The following is a 22,344-nucleotide window of genomic DNA, read 5'->3' on the forward strand; positions in this document are numbered from 1 at the left end:
ATAATGATAATTTATACCTTCATATAATAAAGGTCCTACAGTATACTAATACCTCAAAATTTAACAAACCCCTATAAAAACATATTGAGAAAAGGTAACTATAACTAGATAAAAAAGACTAATGGATCTCATCGTCCGGTGAAGAGATGAGGCCTAAATAATTTGATCAAATAATGTTTATAGAAAGTGGTAGTAACTTGCGCTGGGTTCATCTGTTTTGATGATGCTCTTGCCAATCTTCTTAATTAATTTACGAGATGAAAGGAACGAATAGTATGAACTAGAATTGATGTATTTATTAGACCTCAGCTCAGTTACGGAGGACGTCTTTATTATAACAAATGGAGAAGTTCGGTACATAAAAAATGTTAAAGTAAGAATTAGCCCAAGGTTCATAGAATTAAGGTTATACCGTTTAGAAGTTTTCTGTCGATTCTAACAATTAGTCTCCAGTTTAGAAAAAATATCTGCAGAAATTAAAGCCCATTTGATGGTTTTGTTGCATTGCAATGGTGACTAGGTCAGCCTTTGGTATGTGTCTTCAGCATTGTTTACAATAATTTATAAAGAGAAAGACAAAGAATATATATGAACATTTCTTTAAACTAATTTGCGTAGCTATCACAATCTTGAGAGATTGGCTTCATTGTTAGATTACAAAATTTTTTTTGAAGGTTAAGGTTCGGTAAATATAAACTGAATGCCGGTTTAACAATTCAGGTTTGGTTTGCTGCATTGTAATATTTTCTTTAAAAAATATTTAGGTTTAAGTTATTGAAAATTTTTTTTTGATATGGCGATAATCGTTTTATATACATCAGTTATTGAAACTACTTACAAAATGGCTAACATCCGCTGTGCAGAATTTTTAAATAAATATTTATCTAAAAAAAATAACAAATACATGAATTTATTATTATGTAAAATATCATCGTATTTTGAATAGCAATTGTGGCAGAGATCTGGGTTTAGGAAGCTAGCTATTTCAATTTTTATTCTATACCTGGTGGGACCCATTTTCTAAAACCAACCCCTTGAGCAAGGTACAAAACAAGCTGGAAAGATATGGGGCAAGGTAATATATTACCTTCAAATGCATTAAAAAGAGTACATACATTGAAGTTAGCAGTCTACTACAATCAATGACAGTGGCTACAACTGACTTCAATACATGCACTCTTTTAATAAATAAACCGTCAGTTTAGGTTATAATTAATGTCATTGAGGTAGAGCTAATGTATATTATAAAATGGTTTAATAAAATTTGGTTGTTGCTAAGTTAACCGCTATATACTGATCAAAGCAGTGCTATGACATTATCCTTATAAAATATGGTAATGAATACCGTTAAAACGTTATTGATTTTTTTTATTATCTGTTATTAAAATATTATATAGCGTAATTCCTTATTTACAAAATATTGTCTTTTAAGCGTCTGGGGCGTTGTCGGCTAATCCCGAATTTTTCCATAGCCAGTAGTTTCTTCTCGTAATAAATAAATATTTATCTTAATTAGTGCAAAAAAAATCAAAACAATAAGCGTCGTTCACTTGTTTCTTTTCCAGATCTTATATACTCATTTCCAATATCTTTTTAGATGAATTATGATTCAAATTTAATAACAAATTATAAAAAAAATTCATGTCAAATAAATTTTTGGGGACGAGAAAATAATACATTTTATTTTAATATTGACATCGAACATAATTCACAATTCTAATTGGGAATATAATTTAAAATACTGCTGATATATTAATTTATAAATAATTTATGGTGTTAATTGCACATAGGATTACGACTATAAATAAAACCCTAAATATAAGATTAATTAAGGAATGTTATGCTTTTATCGAGGTATATGATAAAATTTTATCAAAATTGAATAATTAATAAAGTCGAATAGAATCGTCTATTAAAAATGATAGATAGATTGCACTTTTAAAATTTTCGTTTTTATCTCAAAGCTTATTTTTTTAAGCAATAAAACAATTCATGCCCGTGACTGCAAAAAACTCCTTTATAGAGATGAATAATTATGGAAATAAATCCCACTACTAAAATAGCAGCGCCAAAAAGCAAGGTGCACCAAGCAAAGATTAGACTAGAACCACTTGAGCTATCGTTGCTAGTATCTTCGGAGGTTATTATATTTACATCTTTATTCAAGGACCTTGATCGCCTGTATAATTTGATGTAACACATTGCCGGTAAAATGAAAGCTAAAGGAGTCGCGGTTATGACACCCTGTGATTGAAATTATTATTATATTTTTAAAAAATATAACTAAAAAATTTACGTTAATTTCCAAGACAATTCCCAAACAATCCGTGCTATATGAAATCAACAAGGCGAACAAGACAATAAGACCTGTGATCGTTATATGGCGTTGTAAAGAAAAGGTTTTGTAAGAAAATAAAACTCTTTCGATGACCTTTATATACATTTTATATTTTTAAATAAAAAAATTTGCATTTAAGATCTGGCTAATTCACGCAAGTAAAATTAATTATAACGAGAAATTTTATATTATTCATAAATTTCTAAGTTTTACCCAGATTATAAAATACTAATACTAATCAAACTGATGATTCGCTCATTTAAAAAAGTATCATTACAAATGACAAGTCATTTTGGTTTCCCACATAAATATGTTACATTAAAATGTATATGGATGCAAAAAAAAGCATTTTAATGAATGAATCGCCAGTCTAGGTAAGTGTTACTCGTCTTTGGCTTTATCGGTGCTTGATTTTTTTTTTTTGTTAAAATTTGAACTATTCCTTACCCCCTTATATTTGTTTTCCATTCTGCCATCCCTAAATGTTTTTTAAAAGTTCTTAGGTTACGTCTTACTATTTCTAAACAACAGATAGTTTATGGCGCTTATCTTTCTCTAAACAAAGATACAATAAGGTATTCAAATTTACGTACGTAACGCATATTTGTAACTCTTTACAAACCAAAAATAATCATTTAATGTATACAATTAAAACAAACCAATAATAGGGTTTCCTAATTCAAAATCGGTTTAGCCTGAGATAAACAGAAATAGTTTCAAAAATAAAACGAACCAGAACACGATCTAAGTTTTATTTAAAGCTATTTTCAATTTTTGTTTTTCTCCTAATTCATTTAAATACAAGTGTCAATGCCAATCATGATTACCGCTTTTCAAATTTTTTAGATGTAAAAATAAAAATAGCTATTTATGAAAGCTCTTTTTTTAAAAAAACTCTTATTTTTAGAAAATAAAATTACATGCCCCATTTCAATTTGATCGATAGTTTGAGTAATCTAGCAGTAAATTTTTATAAGTAATCTAGTTTGGACGTGGCCTTAAATTAAACCAACTTTATAAATAAAAATTGAAAAAATTTATGAAAAGTTGTAGTTAACCTCGCGACACACGAAACATTCGATTGGATAAGTTAACATAATAGTCACCGTATATATAAATCTCGTGATATTGATAAGATCATCGTCTTTACAAAAATTTTCTAATATATCTCCTAAAAAAAATACATTAATAATTAAAAGATAAAATGTTTTAACCTTCGGTGTATCCCGTAAATATGACATAACCAATCACGCCAAACATGAGAGTGACCAACGCCGATATAAAGACGCTAAAATGTGTGACTAAGTTCCATCTAGATTGAGTAGGGTTGTCCAGAGAATCGTAAAGCAAAAACGAATTGTGATGACACATGAAAGCTTGAATATATATTTATTTTAATTAATAAAAAAAATTTCAAATATTTATTTAGTCATAATCGAGACCTAAATTGTGGTCATCATATATTTTTTAAAACATTCTATCTTCAAAATGATATAAGAAATCTTCTAAAATAATAATGTTTAAATAGGAAGTTAACTTTAAATATTAGATCGTACAGTAAAATATGTTTTTTAAATATATGTTGCAAATTATATAAATTGGTCAAAAGATATTTTATAATGATATACATTTTCTTTTCCTCGTGAATATATATTTTGTTAAAATTTTTTTCACTCATCCACTTATTTGCGATTGCTCGTGCACCGCTAACTTTCAAACGTTAAATAAAAACATAATTCTAGCTTTTAAATGAGGCTTAATATTTAAAAATTTAATTGATTCTTTATATAAAAAATTTAACTAATAACCTTAAATGATTCCTTAGCCCAAAAAATCAACATTTAAAAAATCTATTTAAATATAGATTTAATATCTTTTCATATAAAAATTTTAACAGCATAAAATTTGCTGTTCAACTTAAAGTATTTTTTTTTATTGCCAATATCTAAAGAGCAAAAATTAGTTTATAACCGATAGTATAATAATATAGTTTGGTAATTTTTAGCCGTTTAAGTCAATTTTTAGCCGACTAAAAAATCGGCTAACCCGAGTTGCTTGCCGAAAATAATTACTTTGGTTTCGGGGTTTTTCTTAAAAATACAGTAATTCAAATTTAAAAGAAACTATTATGAATTAAAATTCCACCTTATTGTTAAAGGTTTTTCTCAGGCATGCACCGGTAATTTAGCGATTACCCAAATATAAATAATAATTAGTATAAAGTGATTAGGTTCGTTCTATGTTTCCATTTATTTTATTTATGTATCTTTCCTTCTTTAAAATCGTTTTATAAGCCAGTAAACGAAAATATTCAATAGCCTTAAAAGTATTCTAATAATAAGTTTCTGTAAATATAATAAGTTGTATGAAAGTAATTTTTATTTATTAAAACATTATCATACATAACTATATTTATATTATCTTAATGTAGCAATGGGTAAAAATAATTTATATAGATGATTATTATATTTTATTTCTGTTATAAAATTTAAATTTTAATACCTGTCCAAAAGATTTAATAATTTCATATTATGAGTTCAATATCTTTTAAACATTGAATACTGATCGAATTTAAATTATTAAAAATATTAGATTACAAATTTAAAAAAGTGCAAATTCTATTCAGCTGGATTCAGAGAGTGGGATCCGATCTGAAACGATTAAATGGTGGATAAATTTTTAAATCTGTTTATTGATATTAATTTTTGGTTTTAAAATATTAATTTTACTTTACATACAAAATATTTATTTAAAAAAAAGGAAAATATGAATATATGAACATACAAATAAAGACTATATTAAAATAGGTCAAAAGGAATATTATATCTTAAGAAGAAGAATAACAATGAAGACCGGGATGGTATAAAAAAGAAAAAATAGAGTAGAAAGAGTCTAGAATAGCTTTTATGGTAATTAACTATAAGAATTATTGATCTTAATAAAGAAATTGATCTCATAAACAGATTTTAAAAATCGGTTAGTTAAATCATGTTGGATCAGAGGTCACTATGAATGTGGCTTAAAACCCAAGCTGACCCGATATTATATATTTTTTTTACAAAGTGGCAGATTTTATTTTTGCACCTCTTTAATTTTTTAAAAATATTTTTTCTTGTTATCTAGATATGTCCAAAAGTAGAAAAAAAATATTTTAATATTTTTAAAATTCAGCTAGTGCTAGATATATTGTATATTTTTTCAAAGTTTCAACAATATTTTTGAAAAGTTTACTTTTGATATAATATATGTAATTATAAATTTTCATATTTAAGAAAAAAAAATTTAAGTTAGAACAAATAAACCTAAATCTTGATTAACCTTTTAATATTCAATCTGTTTAAAATATCATTTATTGATAACTTTAATTTTGATTGACGTTTATAAACCCAAACATGGAACATATTATTGTCCAAAAAAACTAGAGATTTGCAGCCTTACATCATAAGTGATAAATGGACTACCTTCAAGAAAGAAATGTAATTTAAAGAAAAAAAATAAATAGGATCTTAATTGGTATTACCAATTATTACTAACCAACAAACATTTTAATGGGCTGTGCACCTCATGCAAAATATTTTTAGGGGTCATGCAAGAAGTCTATAAAAGTTTCTAACCTAATTGTAAATCAAAATGTTCTCTATTATTCTTAAAACTTTATGTCATTTTAATTTATTTTTGTAATATATTTATAAATCTCCTTTCAATGTTATTTTTCTCAGATATTTGATTATCTAACAAAAGCCTAAGAAAAACAACTTGAATCAAATAATTATAATTTTTGTAGTCATTTTTGAATATTTTTTTTAATAAATATGTTGCTCTTTAAAATTCAATTTATATTTTATAATATTACCAAACACCATTATTCCTAAAGATTCAATGATTCCATTATTTGCAAAGATCCAAGCATCTTTTGTAGCTGGACTAATCATTAAAAAATAAATTAAAAAATCATTTTATTTTACATTGATGGTGAGAGAGTGATAGCTCTTGAGATTATAACAATTAATAAAAATAGCACACAGCATAATGAAGCGAGGGATATCTTTTTCATAATAATTGTTATTTACTATAATATATATATTACAAACCTTTGCAAGTCTTCCAATATCTTTTGATAAAGATAATGGCAAAGTCACAAGAACAGAAGCCAGGAAAACAATAAAATATCGGTTCCCTAGAATATTATCATTTTCAACTATAAAAATAAAAATAACATTAATTTCCTTAAAATAAAACCATGGGCTAATCTTCTTAGAACTTTAGGTATAGTGTCCCCAATTATGACATTATAACTAATTATAGCTAAAATAAATTAATAAAAATAAAAAATATTTAAATACCAATAAATGGATATATAAACTGTATAATTGACAAAATAAAGAAGCCAATTTTTCCAAATGAAGATAATACTAGGTCCTAAATATAAACAAATTGGAGATTATATATTTAAAAAATGTACTTGATAGTTAGAAGTTCCTGCCAATTGCCCACCTTTGACTAATAAAACCAAACTATAATCTAGGCGTAGATTTATATAGAAATTATTTAAAAAAAAAATACCTGAGCTAAAAGCTACCAATAACAAGAATATAATACCCAACCCAATTCCAGATTTTTTAATTGCATATGGCATGCCTGATTTTCAATATTAAATAAAATTTTATATTTATAATATACCAATTATGCCTGAACCAACAATTGAGTTTATAAAATTAAAACTTACATACACAAGATTATTTTTTGTTTTTTTGGAGGAATGATTCTCCTCATTTTCTTCTTCAACTTCCTACATAATAATATAAACAATATATTATAGAAGATGTTTATTTCATATTACATTGACTAAAGCTTGTCTTTCATCGGATTTATCTTTATGAAGCAAATTCATTTGGAAAAAAAATCAATACATATGGTATGGACTGATGCAATAATCACCTTACTTTACATTACCGGATTTAAAAATAAGCATACTGAAAAAATATAAATTGAATGGATGACCTTAAGAAATATAAATCTAATGGCAGTTCATATTCGGGTTTTAAGTATATTCTAGCAAAAATAATTTTAATTCTAAATCTTACTCTTTTCTCATAACGATTTTATTTGACTTTACCCAAGTTTTATATTAAATTGATGGCGATATATATCAAGTCAGATGTAGTTAATTATTCGCTGGCTAATCGACCAAAACCATATTAAGATAAAGCTAAAGAAATCCAATTACCAGTCATAATAATATTAAAGATAGATTGAATTGCATTTTATACTGGAATATTATACCATAGAGTTATATTAAAATTGTTTTAATTTTGTCCCGTTGGCTACTGGGGGTGGAGTGGAAGAGATTTCTCAGCGATATTCTTTATTTATAACTTACAAAATAGTAGATAATATAAGTCTTTATTTTTTTTAAAAATATAATTGAAGACACTAATGTTAATTTTGCCCACCCAAATATAAATTTAGATTTCTAAGGTTAGTCAATTCTTAAAAATTTAATTTGTCATCACTTATTTATTTTATCATAAAATTACCCTAGCACATGCATCCAATTTTTATAGAGGGGGGTAGGGGTTAGTTACCTTTAAGGGGGAATGATAAATTTATTGGAGGGATATCTATTAAATTTTTAGATGAAATACGGCAATTTATTACATTGATGTAAATATTAATACTTATTATAGAACCATTTTATAATACAATGATATTGCTAATCATCGACCAAATCTAGTCATTATTTTCTAAATAAACTTTCTGCTATCCTTTGTGATTTAAAAGGGTTAGACATTAGCAATACACTATAATAATAGAATTATTGTAAATTAGAGGGTTTTTAATTAAATTCATGTTCTAAAAAATAATTTTTTTATATTCATAATTTTGATAGCTGTTAGTAGAGCTTAATTAATTAAAGTTATTCATTCTAAAATTACTGAAGGGAGTACCATTATAACTAAAAAGGTATAATTTATAATGTGAAAATATTGCCGCCTTCAGGGGCGGGAATTTTTTGGGGTGGTAGGCATAAGATTTTGAGGAGATCACATTTAGTGAAAATCCCGTTATGTAGACGCTGCTCTAGTATTTGTGATTCCTTGGGATCAAGCAGATGAGATGATCACTCTATTTTTTTTTAGAAATAAATTTAATTTAGACTTGGAAATGCTTTCCTTGATAAAATAACTTTCTCTAGCCTCATTAATCTGTGATAAAATTCCGCGGAGGTTCTTGTCGGAGTTCGGCCTGCAATAGAATTTATTAGACATAAGCTGGACTGAAATATATAAAAAATATATAAATTAAACGGATTTTTATAAAATTAATTAAAGCAAGAGCCATTAAGTGCGTTACAGAAAAATTATAACAAGCAATTTATTTATAACACAAAAAAATATTATTTTATTTTTTTCTTTAGAATTTTTCTAATAACATTTTCTAGCTCGACTCTGCCTTGCCTAATTCATGCAGTGGAGAATTTTGGGAAAATAGCGGCGGCAGCATTGTATGAATTATTGAAAAAAGGAGAACGGTTTGATTAGAAAAATGAGTAGGAAGAAGCGTTTACGTCATAATCAAATACACTAATCGAGATAGAATAAAATAGTAATTTATTTAAATTATCAGCACTGAGAATGGTTAATTGAAACGGATTATATTAAAATTCACGGTTTTTCGAGTTTAAATAAAAGGTTTTTTAATTTTTTTTTGGTTGGATCGATCCTACTAACTATGGTTATAATATAATTCAAACAAAATGATACTTTATAGACCTGAGTTCAAATTAAATTATCCAGGAAGAACTTGCGTGGTTTATTTCTGAAAGCAATCAAGGTCTGCAATGGGAGTGTTCTAACCTACGAGTATGCTCGTACATTTACCCACCCACTCACCAATGGCTTTCATAAGCCCGCCCATTATTTCTGATTTTATTATGCATCAGCCAAAAATGACGGTTATTGAAAATAAAAATTTCGTCCAAAAAAATATTTTGCCCAACAGTTGTTAAGTCTATTATTCAATATAATATAGGTTCATAATTTTGATAAATAATAAAATCAAACTCAAAAATAGTGCCAAAATATCTATGACAAATAAAACGGGTTTTCATTCAATTTATAATAAATGCATTTTAATTTTTTTTTCACTATATACTCTTTATTCATTTTGAAATAATATATTAAATATATATTTTTAAAGAAAATTAAATTTAGTAAGAGAATATTCTGATTACTCACGAGAAAATTTAAAAAAGTGAATAAAAACAAAATTACGATATTCATGAGATTTTTTTTAAGAAAATTAAATATGAAAGCATCATGCATTATAAATGAATCGATTGAAATAATAATAAGGGATACACTTGTAATGATTTATTTTATTTTATAAACGAGTTACCCATGTAATAATTTTATCTAACATATTTTAAACGGTTTAATTTACCTATTTTTAAAATTTGACTAGAGTTGGACTTGTAATTTTTAATTTTTTTTCCCTTTTTCAGAAAAAATTTGTTCATTTGATAGTTAATACCTAAACACTTTTTTGAGTGATCACTAAAATTTCAAGCATTTTTTTAAATTATATAAAAAGTAAGAATCCAAGATTTTGCTAATACATGTCCAAACTAAAGGTCTGTAATGGGCGGGTTTTTAGCCAAAAAGCCTGCCCACTCGTTGTTTTGAAAATTATTTAACCCTTCCACCTGCTCATTTATAATTTTTTTTAAAAATTTGCCCGCCCGCCCATTTATCTATAAATTTTGTTTAACCCGCCCACCTAATGTTTAAAAATTATTTTAATGGCTGGTTTGGCTCATTATTTATTTAAATGTATTTTTAATTAAACATCTTTAATATGCAATATTATGAAATAAAACAATTATTTTAATTAAATTGAAGTCTGTTCTGCTCATTTCACCTAAAAAATATCAAAAATTTACCAGCCCACACCCGTCCATTACTTAAAATTTTTTTCAACGTTCCACCACCCACCCAATGTTGAAAATATTCAAAGAAAACCAACCATACCCATTCAAAAACGAAAAACCCGCCCAAAAACCTTAGTCCAAACCTTTGTACCAACTATGAGCATATCTTCAGGCTTGCGTAATGTTTTCTAGAATATTAAGTTAGCAGTTTTTAAAAATTAGCTCAAATCGAGTCGTTTAACAACACTAATGTAAAATATAATTTTTAGGTGAAAAATGGTGAAAAATTTATTTAAAAATAATAATTTATATGTCTGTAATAAAGTGATAGGCGTAAAGTTTTAAATAATAATTAGATGAAAAATACTTTACAAGATAAAATTATAATAGGGTAGGGGTTATTTCCTGAGATCAGAATAATTAGATACAGTTTTGGATTTATCGATCATTCTTCTGCCTCTGAGATCGGCATAAATAACCACTATCTTAAATCTTCTGAACATTTTAGATATATAATTATTTTTGTATCATCTACCCATTAGCTCACTCCAACTAAACCCTCAACATCCATGCAAATTTTACGTGATCACATATCTCTCCCGATAATTTCTACTACCCCCCCCCCCCTAACAAAAGGTTATCTCGTCCTGTCGCTCTTTAAGGAACTAAGCCCTTACCTGCAAACTCGTCGATTAGTATTGTTAAAAAACTCCGATCGGGTCCGTTTTTAAAAATAGCCAGATTAGGATTAAAACCAATATAATATTATGTAATCCTGACGATTTTGCTCATAGATGGCGGCAGAAAAGTTTAAACAGCTATTTGCCAAATCTTGAGCTTACATAATATTATTTTGGATAAATTCTTAATTGGGGCGTTTTTAAAAATTGACAAAAATCGGGTTTTTTAACAACACTATTGCCGATAAACCCCGCGAAGGCCTCCTGCTTGAGGCTAAAGCTAATCATAAGAATTCACACGGCTAATTAAACAGGCTTCATTGAGCCTCATCCCAAATTTTTAATTACTTTAAATTTAATTAATATTTTTTATTTTTCAAAAATATGATTATATTGATTTATATAATATTTTGGGTATAATATAGCCAATTTTATTTTCGAATCAAGTAGGATATGATTTACCTTAAAAAATTATTAGGGAGAATAGGCTGGTTCTTTCATAAAAAAATCCGGTTGACGAAAGATTTCTACCAAATTCAGCCAAAAAATAATCATTTTCTTTTTCCCCATTATCTTTATTATTTTATAAAAATTGAATAAATATTTGCCCATAAAAATGAAATGAAGTAAAAGGGTGTATTTACATTTTTATAAAAAAAAACTATTTTTGCTATTTAACAATAAATATATTGTGTGTAAAATTAGTATATATTATTATTTATCAAAGGTGTAGGACTTTACCAAGGACAATTGCGCCTTGTTTAATTAATTTTCCATTTGAAAAAAAATAAAATTAGAAATTTTATATCTTTAAAATGACATTTTTAAAAATTATGCCCCATTTTGGAAAGGTTGATGATAAATCGGGTGAACAAAATACTTTTTACTCAAAAATGGCGATTCTGGCATTTATGTACTTGTTAGCTATTACTTTCGAAATTGTCTCGGTGTCAGGTAACCATATTATATGATCGAAAATATGTAATATAAAATACAACATAATTATATAACTAAAAAAATATATAATTATTAAAAGTAATATATTTTATTTCTTACATTTTATTAAAAAAAATTTTAATCCATAAAATTTTTTTTTCAATTTTCACATCTTAGCAAGAGAAAACTTACATAGAATTTTTTATTTTACCAAAATAACCTGGTTTTTTTATACTTTGTTCATTGAAATCTGATATTTCCGATTATAAAAATTTGAACGAATAAAACCATGATATAATGTTGTGAAATGGTTCGATTTGAGCCGATTTTTAAAAATAGCTAACTCAATATTTTAGTCATAAAAATATTGCCTAAGCCTCAAATTTTCTCTAATAATGTCCAAGTTTTTTGACATCTATGCCAAAATCTTCAAGCTTGCCTATTATTTTTATGGATAAAATATTGATTTTATAAATCCGCTCAAATCGAGTCTTTTAACATTTGTACCTCTATATTTTCTATATATGTCGTATTGGATATGGAATTCATAGGGATTTAGAATCCCTATTATTGAGAGAAATATTTAAATTTGAAAATCTGTATTGACTGAAAATGTATTCCATGAGGTGTTGAATACACCTATACTATAGATTTTTCATTTTGGTGGTGACTTGTGTATTTTTTTAAAATTTTATAATGAAATATATATAAAAATGAAATTAAATTAAGAGTAGTTCAAAAATCCATTAAAAATTATCTGAAATACATAGTGGGTACTTTTATACATGCTGAAGTGCATTAAGTTTACATGAAAGATTTATCAACATTGATTTCATATTTTTAATACGATAGGTCATAAATATACACATAAACTATATTGCATTATCGATGCTAAATATAATTATAATTAAAAAGCAATTAGAACTCATTTTCTAAGGTAAATAATATTGAACCTTGAGTAAAATTTTTATACCCCCCCCCCCACCTCCCAAAATCATAATGGATCCTCTGGTAATTATGTTAAGTAGTGTTATCTAAAAGGGCAAAAGATTAATCCCTTTTTGCTTCTTAAGTAGCGCTTCTACACTCCACTTTTACAGAGAGAGAGAGAGAGAGAGAGAAAGAAGAAGAAAGAAAGAAAGAAAGAAAGAAAGAAAGAAAGAAAGAAAGAAAGAAAGAAAGAAAGAAAGAAAGAAAGAAAGAAAGAAAGAAAGAAAGAAAGAAAGAAAGAAAGAAAGAAAGAAAGAAAGAAAGAAAGAAAGAAAGAAAGAAAGAAAGAAAGAAAGAAAGAAAGAAAGAAAGAAAGAAAGAAAGAAAGAAAGAAAGAAAGAAAGAAAGAAAGAAAGAAAGAAAGAAAGAAAGAAAGAAAGAAAGAAAGAAAGAAAGAAAGAAAGAAAGAAAGAAAGAAAGAAAGAAAGAAAGAAAGAAAGAAAGAAAGAAAATAAGAAAAGAAGGAAAATAAGGAAAGAAAGTGTTATATAGAGAAAAGTTTGGAACCTAAAAATAAAATAAAAGAAGATTAAACAATAAAATAATTTCTTTATTAAATTAATTATAAATTAACATAAAAGGAAAAATTAACCAAAAATAAAAAAAAACGAAAATAAGAAAATAAGAAAAAGTAAAAGATTAAAATTAAGAAAATTTAAGAAATTCATTAGTGAAAAAATAATAATGTGTATAATTCCAATCGTTAAACACTTAAAGTATGAAAAATCTACAATATCAAGCGTTTTCCTCTCATTTGTATAGTCTACTTAAATAATAAAGTAACAATTTTAATAAAGCATTATTTTTGTTTGAATATTATCACAATTTGAATAATAATTAGAGATCTGCAAAAATAGGCCCGGCCCGTTTAAGAAAATTCGGGCTGGGTCGGGTCGGGCCTTAAAAATTTTTTAAAATATATCTAAATTTATTAATTTTATGTTGAATTTTTTATATAAAATAAAAATATGTGGTTTTATTTATAGAAAGTAGACGCCATTTAACATATATCGTTTATTTTGAGTAATTATAAAAATTAATTTTTATATTTATTTAAAAAAATTTCGGGCCGGGCTTGAAAAATTAGGCCCGATAGATTACTAATAATTATATTACAACAGAAAGAAAGAAAATTTTTTTATGTCTCTAAAATCCACGGCATACTCTAATTTTGATATTTATGCTTTATTTTTCAAATTTATCTCTTGATAATTTATGTTATATTACTTTTTTTAAAAAATTTGACTATATATCTTTATTTCATTTAGTTTAAAACTTATATTAAGTCCTATTTTATTAGATAAGAAAATTGGTAATTTGGTTTATAAATAATTTTTTCTGTCAAACAAGTGAAATTTTTTCTTATTGTTATTATACCTATTTTTAAAATTCTTTTCCTCCACTGGCTGTGGAGTTTTTTTCTTTCTCTCTGATATTCTATATATATATAATATTGATATATGAATTCTTGAGAGTTATCTAATTCGTAAACTGATGCAATATTATAAATGGAAATTTCCCGAAAATATCAAGATTTAAAATAAAAATAATAGTATTCCCAATATTATCTTAAGTCTAAATATAAAATATTATAAATGTAAATTTTAAAATATTTATTTATTTTGTTGTTAATCATAATGGCAATACTAAATATAAATTACTATTAATAGTTTTATATAATTAAAATTACTATTTTATTAATAGTTAATTTAAATATTCTTCCTTAAAAAATGCAATTTTAACTTTTATCACTTCTACTTTAGGTAACTTTGAATTAAAGTATCACCTACACTATAAACCTTAGGCACAAAACTATTTAATATCTCCTGTCACCCCAAGAAAAACCTTTATTTCAGGAAGATAATATCCCTATAATTATGTAGATCTAACTGCATTAGAGGTCTGCAAAGCTCAGCCCTATTCGGCCCGTTTAGAAATCTTGCACAACTTGACCGGCCAGGCAAGTCAGGCCCGGTCCGGTAAGTTTTATCAAAAGCCACCCCCGGTCCTTATAATTTGTTTCCACAAATTTTCCTGCCATCAGATTTTTAAAATCTATATCTATTTTTTTCCCAATGTTAATTAAGGTTATCTCTCTTCTATGGCTATCTCTACAACGACCGTTTTATAAATCTATTGTATTTTTAACTGTATTTTGTATTCGTAATTGTATCATATCATAAATAAATTGTTTAATTTTTTGTGAATTTAATATATTAATTATATTTTTAGTATTTTAGTTAGATAGCTCTTAAAATACAAAGAAATAAGCATGTTGTAATTTATTTTCAAATAAGAATATTTAGTAAAAATATTAGCTTTAAATATAAAAAAAATACAAAATTTGAACGCACGGGCCATATCTAAAAATTGCCCTCAGAATCATATCCTCCTAATACGACATATATAATGCAATTTATTTTCTTTTTCTTGAATTATAGGCGATGAACAAGCTTTTCTATGCAAAAAATTCAAAGGAACTGAACTTTATGAAACGAATAAAGTGTTTGATGAGCAAATTGGATATAGCCAAGATATTTTGTAACTTAATTTGCATTATATTTATTAAAGTTTCTAAATTTATGTACTCTATATTTCATTCTTAGCTAATTATCCACTTTTTCTAATTTTCCATTAGCCATTTATACCTGTTCAAATAATATTTGAATTTTTTTACCACATTTGCCCAATTTAATAAAAACATATAAATTTTACGATATAATCATAACCAATCTTAAATTTACGCGGACCTCGCTTTAGAAATGATGGGAACAATATCTTACGGAACAGTGATGCCATTCCCAATATTAACTCTTCGGCCAAAATATTGAAACAACCGCACGATAAATTCATGACTCTGATATGGTTAAATGAAAATCCTTCTTTATCTTGGCTTTTGCGAAATTACGTAAACTTGATTAATTTATGCTATTCATTCATAATTTTATGGCGTTGTTAAAAATCTTGATTTATCCCATTTTTAAAAAACGATGAATTCAAGATGTTAAATCCCTCTTTAGATATAACCAAAAAAAGGGGCTAAACTTGTCTGCCATCCTTTGTAAAAATGTTACTTATGTAATATTTACTTTTGCCATTTCTTTTTAATTAAGATTTTTAATAACACTATTTTTTTTTACATTTTTTTATTATAATTACTGAATTATATTCAAAGTTGAGATTGGACATAAAGGTTGAGGCTAGAAAATTCTTTACTAATTACAATTGTTATATATTGATGTGAGTCTGAAGGAATTGCATTAATGTGTATTATCAGGTGGCCTAGACAGGTTAAGATAGATTTTTAACCTCGTTTGCATTGCCTTCGCCGGATTTCACCTATTAAAATAATAATTCTATTATTAGGTATTTTTAGATGTCTTGGTTATTTATATTTTGCTTTTTTAAAATATGTAACATATTTATAATCCGTTAAAGTTAGCTGAACAATTGGAAGGAAGCTCTAATTCTAAAATTTATGCCAATATTTCTTTCTCAAAATTCCGAAACTTATACCAAACTATTAATTATTCAATCAATTTTACCAACTTCAAAAAATAGCTGAATTTTAAGTCAAATAATGACTATGATATCACGCCTTAAACGTTTAATCAATCAAATAAAATTTATATCAATAATTAGTATGTATTTAGTATTGTACATTGAGGCATCATTGTCATAAAATATAAAAAATTACTAAGATTGGCAACATAGCAGAGCAAAAATTATAGAAGCACTGAATATCTGAATAGGCTAATAGGTAATGCCTGATTAGAACTTGCTAATTTATCATTTAGTTTTTTAAGTTGATAAACATAAACCAGTTATAAGCCAAATAAAAGTAAGCCTTAGAGAGGCATATCTTATTTAAAATCGCGATTCAAAAAATCAATTAAGTAATTTAAAATATTTTTCGAATCATGATTTTTAAAGATATTATTTTCTGTTTATTTAATAGATATAGAAGTTAAATAGTTAAAATATCATTATATTTGAATCTATTAATATTTGCAAAATTTTGATATGAACCTGAACCTATGATGCAATCCAAGAAGTTGGCAAACTCCTGCAAGCACTAATTCTAAAGCTCAGATCATCATAAATGCTTAACTAATATTAATTTAATGATTCAATCCGTTTGAAAGGCAATATAAATTAAAAATTTACTAGTAAATAAATTTCGGTACCAAGATTAAAGATAAACGAAAATTATAGAGGATTTAAAATTTTTTAAAGCTAAACCCGGATTTTAAAATAAATTATTTTTCTGCTCTTACTGGTTCGGGCCGGGTCTGAAGGTACCTGATATATGTTATGAAAGTATTAACTATTTTATACCATTAAATAACTGCGATTTATTTTTAAAATAATGATGAAAGGAAGGGTCCTAGCCAGATTTTCCGAAAAGACAATAACTCTTTTTTCATTGAAATTTTTTTTGGCACTCGTTAAGTCAGACATATTATTTAAAAATGATTAACTTAAGCTTTTTATTTTTTTTATATTGTTTACAAAGAAAACTTGCAAAATTTAAAATGGGAGATAATTTTTCCACGTTTAAGTTTTGTTAAACAGACCAATTTGGGTCGATTTTAAAAAACGGCCCGATTAAGAATTTAACCAAAATAATTATGCAAATTCCGAGATTTAGCAAACAGAAGTGTTCAAATATTTTTGAATGAGCAAAATCTGTAAGCCTACCATTTTGGCTAAAATCTTAATTGATCAAATTAGGCCTTTCATCGTTATCACGTTCCATAAAATATGATAGTTTCTTACCAAATATATAATAAAGACAATTATGGATAATGTTAGCTAAAAAAAAGGAATTTTGGATAATGTTAGCTAAAAAAATAATTTGGTTATTAGCTAAAAGAAAAAAGATAACTTTAAAAAATTTATGAGCCCCCTAAGGCTAGTTACGCCCCTGCTATTTGAGTAAAAGTTTAATTGATATCTTGATATAGAGTTTATAATGAAATATTACATAAAATAACTATTCATTCATTTATATTTTATAAAAGAATTCCACTAAAATTCGGAAAAATATTCAACTTAGTCAAATTATCATCAACCCATGGATCGCTCATCTATCATAAAAGATGTAGAAGAAGTATTGAATTCTTTGGTGGAAAAAATCTTTGACATAAACTTACATATGAAAAATGTTGTACAATCACTTTAAAAAAAAAATTTTTTTAGGCTAGTAATGTTTTAATTTATTGTTCATATATATATTTTCGATTATGCTAGAAAATATAGTTTACAATTTATTTTTTATAAAAGGTAGTAGATTATTGTATATAAAAAAATGATAAAAAGTTTTGAAGTATAATGTAAAAAAAATGTGTGCGTAGTGAGTTTAAAAAAAAACAAACTAAACTGACTAAAAAATAAAATAAACTTAGGAAATGAAATAAATATGCCCAAAATATTGGGAAAAAAGGATTATACAAGGGAGGGGTGGATTAAAAATTTCCCAGGAGATTCTGTAGGTAAAGCTTCTATTGAGATATTTAGTTATTATTTTCCACCGGCAATTTGATTAAATGAAGCACCTCATCATCAAAAATTCCTCACAATTGGCGATGGCTACAGGAATAACGTTGTTTGGGTCTGAATATATTTTTTTAAAGATTCAGCCTGAACTAAATTAATAATTATTGGACTTGGCTGAGAAATAGATGCAGGTGTAGTCTCAGGCTAAAATGAGAATGTTGGGCTAAGGTATTAGAACTAACTCGTCTGGTCATTTGGAACTATTAGTAAATTGGTTTCAGGGTAGAAGATATATCGGACATATTAAAGGTTTTAAGATGATCCTTAATTTTTTGTGACAGGGTTGACTAACGTGGGAATATTTGCAATGGAGGATGTGGGAGCATTTTTTTTCTATGGTTTGGCCCCTCTCTAGGCAGGTAGGGGTGACCGTTTCCATGGGTAGATATAGATTCTAAGTTGTTCTGTCGGAAAAATCAGCCTAGGATTTGAGCTAAGGATAAGCTATTCGTAACCCGTCTTCACTTTAAAGATGATTACATAGGGGATTAACCTCGCGTGGACCGTTTAAAAGGAAATAATCCACTAAACGAGCAAATGGAGGCATTTTCTTTTGTATATAAGAGTCTGGACTAATGTGGGAGGGAGGACAGTTTTGTCCCAAACATCCAGGGAAATAGCTTAATCTCCGTGTTGGATAGGCGTTAACAGTTCCAAAATTTCGCGGGAAAATAATTGGATGATTTAAAGACGGATATTGATAATGACAAAGGATAGCTAGCCTAAACCTTCAAAAATAATACGAATCAAATCGAATATTAAATAATTCACTTTGGGTGTAGCTGAGCCGATACCGCTTAATTTACAAGGTAAGGAGGTTTAAAGTATGCGACATTGGAAAATTTTAGATCGATAACGGATTCCAGTTAGTTTTTAATTTTGAGGTGATTGATAGCTAGGAGATAGCATATTTGAAAATTGGTTTTCATTACATTTGTTAAAGATGATTTAAGGAGGAAACGTGATAGAGGGGGCGGAGGCTAAAGGTTCAAGATTGATGTGACCAGGGCTTTTGGTAAAAAGAATTCAAAAGAATTTCCACCTTTGGGACCACCCATGTGGTTAAATATTATTGATATAATTTAGAATGATTACCTTACCTAATATTATATATTTATTTACAAAAATTAAAAAGTCCAATAATATTATTAAAAAAAGACATTCTGTATTAGCTACCTTATCAGGTTGCTTTAGTGGGTCTATTAATTAAGAAGATAATACAATATAAGGTGTGTTATCTGACAAATATTTATGAATGTTTTATCATAAATTCGTAACTAACTTCCTCGAGCCAGGACGAGGTATTAGAATTTTTTTAATAGTTTCAGATATCAATGATTTTAATTTTTTCAATCATCAACCCAAAATAATATAAGTTAAGAGTGAGCTAAATTTATTGAATAAGTATAAAAATACCACGATATTATTTTCTATAGCGATACATTGGATTTTTTTATATCTTTCGATATGGATAATCTTATCTTGCTACTTTTAGCGTTTTCTCTAAATGGATCTTATGACTAAAAATGGGTAATTCACATTTCACTGGAGGTTTAAAAAAAAAATCGGTAATTATTTTGCTGAGGTAATTAACTGCACCTTTGTAAAATAGGTATGAATAATCGTAAAGAAGATACGAAAAATAAATTGGGACTAGATTTCCATAATAACAATTAATATAAGATTAAAATTCCCGATATTCTCATAAAACTCAATTTTAACATTATTTCAAAGTTAAATATTGATAATTATTTTAATATGCAAGATATTCATCTTCTAGATTAATTTTAATAACTTCGCTTTCATATTCAATATGTCGATCCGATTCCGTTACAAAATAAACGAGGAAATAAATAATTACAATAAATAATGATGATTGACTAAAAGTATAATTGTAATTTGGTAATTAATTATATAAGAAGTAATAATTTAGCACCTCAATCTTAGTATTACATAATTTTTCCTATTGTTCTTGAAATTTACAATTAACTTATGAAATTTAATATTTTTAACTAATGAGGTTAATCATCAAAAAACGAGCAATACGAAAATCTTTTATACATATATTCTTACCAAAATAATCATTTAGTTCCAGTTGTTTCAGTCAAAGTATGGTTAAACCCATTTTATTGTATAATAATAATTTTCAAATTGAACCATGATTCAAATCGAGTATATAATAGCTTTTATCCTATATTTTACCCAAATAAAAATTTTTAAACAAATATTCGCCTCGAACCTTATAAATAATATAAAGCAAATTAAATAATAAAGTATTATTTATGTATGTAGTTTATTGTTAAAGATTTGTTACAAAAAATATTTAAACATAGAATGGTTTATATTTTTCATCTGGTAAAAAGCTGTAAAAATGTATTCTAAAATATTAACGTCTACTTCGCGTGCAAAGAATGCTGAAAAGGGTTAATAAAATGATCATATGCTATAATAGAATAAAATTTTTAAAAATAGTACTAAAGGTGCAAAAATATTTAAAATGTACGATGTGTTCAAAATCGGAGTATTTTAAAATATGCTAATTTTGATAATTTTATTATATACCCTTATTATATATTGTTGATTTTATAATTTAAAAATAATAAATAAATGTTAAAATTGTAATAATTAGTTCAATAAAACAATAAGTTATGTTCAAATTTGTTTTAGTCACTTTAGCCATGGTGCTTCACCAAAAAAAGTTACATTTTCCATAATTAATCATAACTCTTAAATACCATAGGTAGACATCTACACTCTTTTCCTTTTAAGTAATGGATTGGGCTAGAGATTGGTTTATAATTTGTTCTTATGTTTTTAATATAATTTTTATGGTAAAAAATACAAAATACTGACCGTTTTACCTAGGTCTCCTCTATAATAATAATCAAGCGACGATGTATTTAAATATGATCACCTTAGAAACGATGAAGAATAAACTTAAACTTTTATTTTACTATAATGTATCGTCGAGAATTTGTAAATTGATCACATTATAAGTAATGTAGAATATAACTAAAAAACACAAATCTTGAGCATTTAGATGTTTGGCTTTTATAATTGAATACAATAAAATATTTGCATTTTTTAATGATAGATAAAACAAAATGTTTATGTTTAAATACTATTATATATGTTAGAGACAAAATGTTTTTTTCAGACACTGCATTTGTAGTAAGGGCAATTCGCGAAAGCTATGGGAAATTATTCGCTAGTGATTGATTCATCCTTGCATTTTGAAATATAGATGTCGCGATTTAATCATTTCGCATTATGAATTATACCTATTATCGCCTTGATTAAGTGAATTATATAGTGAAAAATTATAATTCATAAGAAACTATATTAAATATAAATCACAGACGAGGGTTGTCTAAAGCGACTGAAATACACTTCCTGTTAAATTGCATTTTTTTTAATTTAAAAAGGGTTTGCTCAAAAAATGATTTAAAGGGTTGCGTTTACAAGCGGTATTCGCTCAAAACAATTTTGCCGTTAACCTTTGAGTCATTTATAATTTATAAAAAATAAATATGGAAAAACAAATATAAATTATATTAAGTTTGAAAGTTTATGGCGAAATTATCTGAATTCATAGGGGGGGGGGGGGAGGGTATTCGAAACATAATGGAATACATTTCCAGTAAAATAAGATTTTTAAATTAAAAAAACGTAATTATTTTAAGTTAAAAAAAATAACACACTGAAGGAAAAAAACACATTGCTATATTTTTTTTAAAACTATTATCTTTTAAAGGCACGGGGACATCTCATAACTTTTGTAATGCACAATCCTTTTCAGACGAACTATTATTATAATATAAAAAGAAAGAGCTGAAATATTTATTTTAGTTAATCAATATTTTTTTAAAATTGTTTTTAAATATATTATTATTTTTTAAACTTAATAAATA

At 26.2% G+C, this 22,344-nt stretch overlaps 1 protein-coding gene across 1 annotated transcript; it reads right to left on the reverse strand.

Annotated features, from left to right (window-relative positions):
* Positions 1-1,763: 1,763 nt before the first annotated feature.
* LOC135931582 (putative sodium-coupled neutral amino acid transporter 11) lies at positions 1,764-7,255 on the reverse strand. Its single transcript, XM_065468809.1, has 13 exons — positions 7,179-7,255; positions 7,019-7,127; positions 6,902-6,976; positions 6,801-6,859; positions 6,682-6,757; positions 6,578-6,643; positions 6,430-6,536; positions 6,304-6,383; positions 6,192-6,262; positions 3,553-3,714; positions 3,397-3,509; positions 2,297-2,431; positions 1,764-2,244 (listed from the first exon to the last, which is right to left on the reverse strand). Exons 1-13 carry the CDS (start codon positions 7,227-7,229, stop codon positions 1,966-1,968), a joined length of 1,383 nt encoding a protein of 460 aa, XP_065324881.1. The 5' UTR covers positions 7,230-7,255; the 3' UTR covers positions 1,764-1,965.
* Between the last annotated feature and the right edge of the window lie 15,089 nt (positions 7,256-22,344).

This window comes from Gordionus sp. m RMFG-2023, chromosome 1 (genome assembly GCF_954871325.1).
Source record: "Gordionus sp. m RMFG-2023 chromosome 1, tfGorSpeb1-WG-v2, whole genome shotgun sequence".
NCBI classification, from domain to species: domain Eukaryota; kingdom Metazoa; phylum Nematomorpha; class Gordioida; order Chordodea; family Parachordodidae; genus Gordionus; species Gordionus sp. m RMFG-2023.

What these genes read in the sequence shown, in the direction of transcription:
- LOC135931582 (XM_065468809.1), bottom strand. Translation starts at nt 7,229, where the DNA reads ATGAATTTGCTTCATAAAGATAAATCCGATGAAAGACAAGCTTTAGTC. An exon ending in TGTTGGTTCAGGCATAATTG is followed by an intron (nt 6,977 to 7,018) that starts GTATATTATAAA and finishes ATTGAAAATCAG; the next exon opens with GCATGCCATATGCAATTAAA. An exon ending in ATTTACGGGATACACCGAAG is followed by an intron (nt 3,510 to 3,552) that starts GTTAAAACATTT and finishes TATTTTTTTTAG; the next exon opens with GAGATATATTAGAAAATTTT.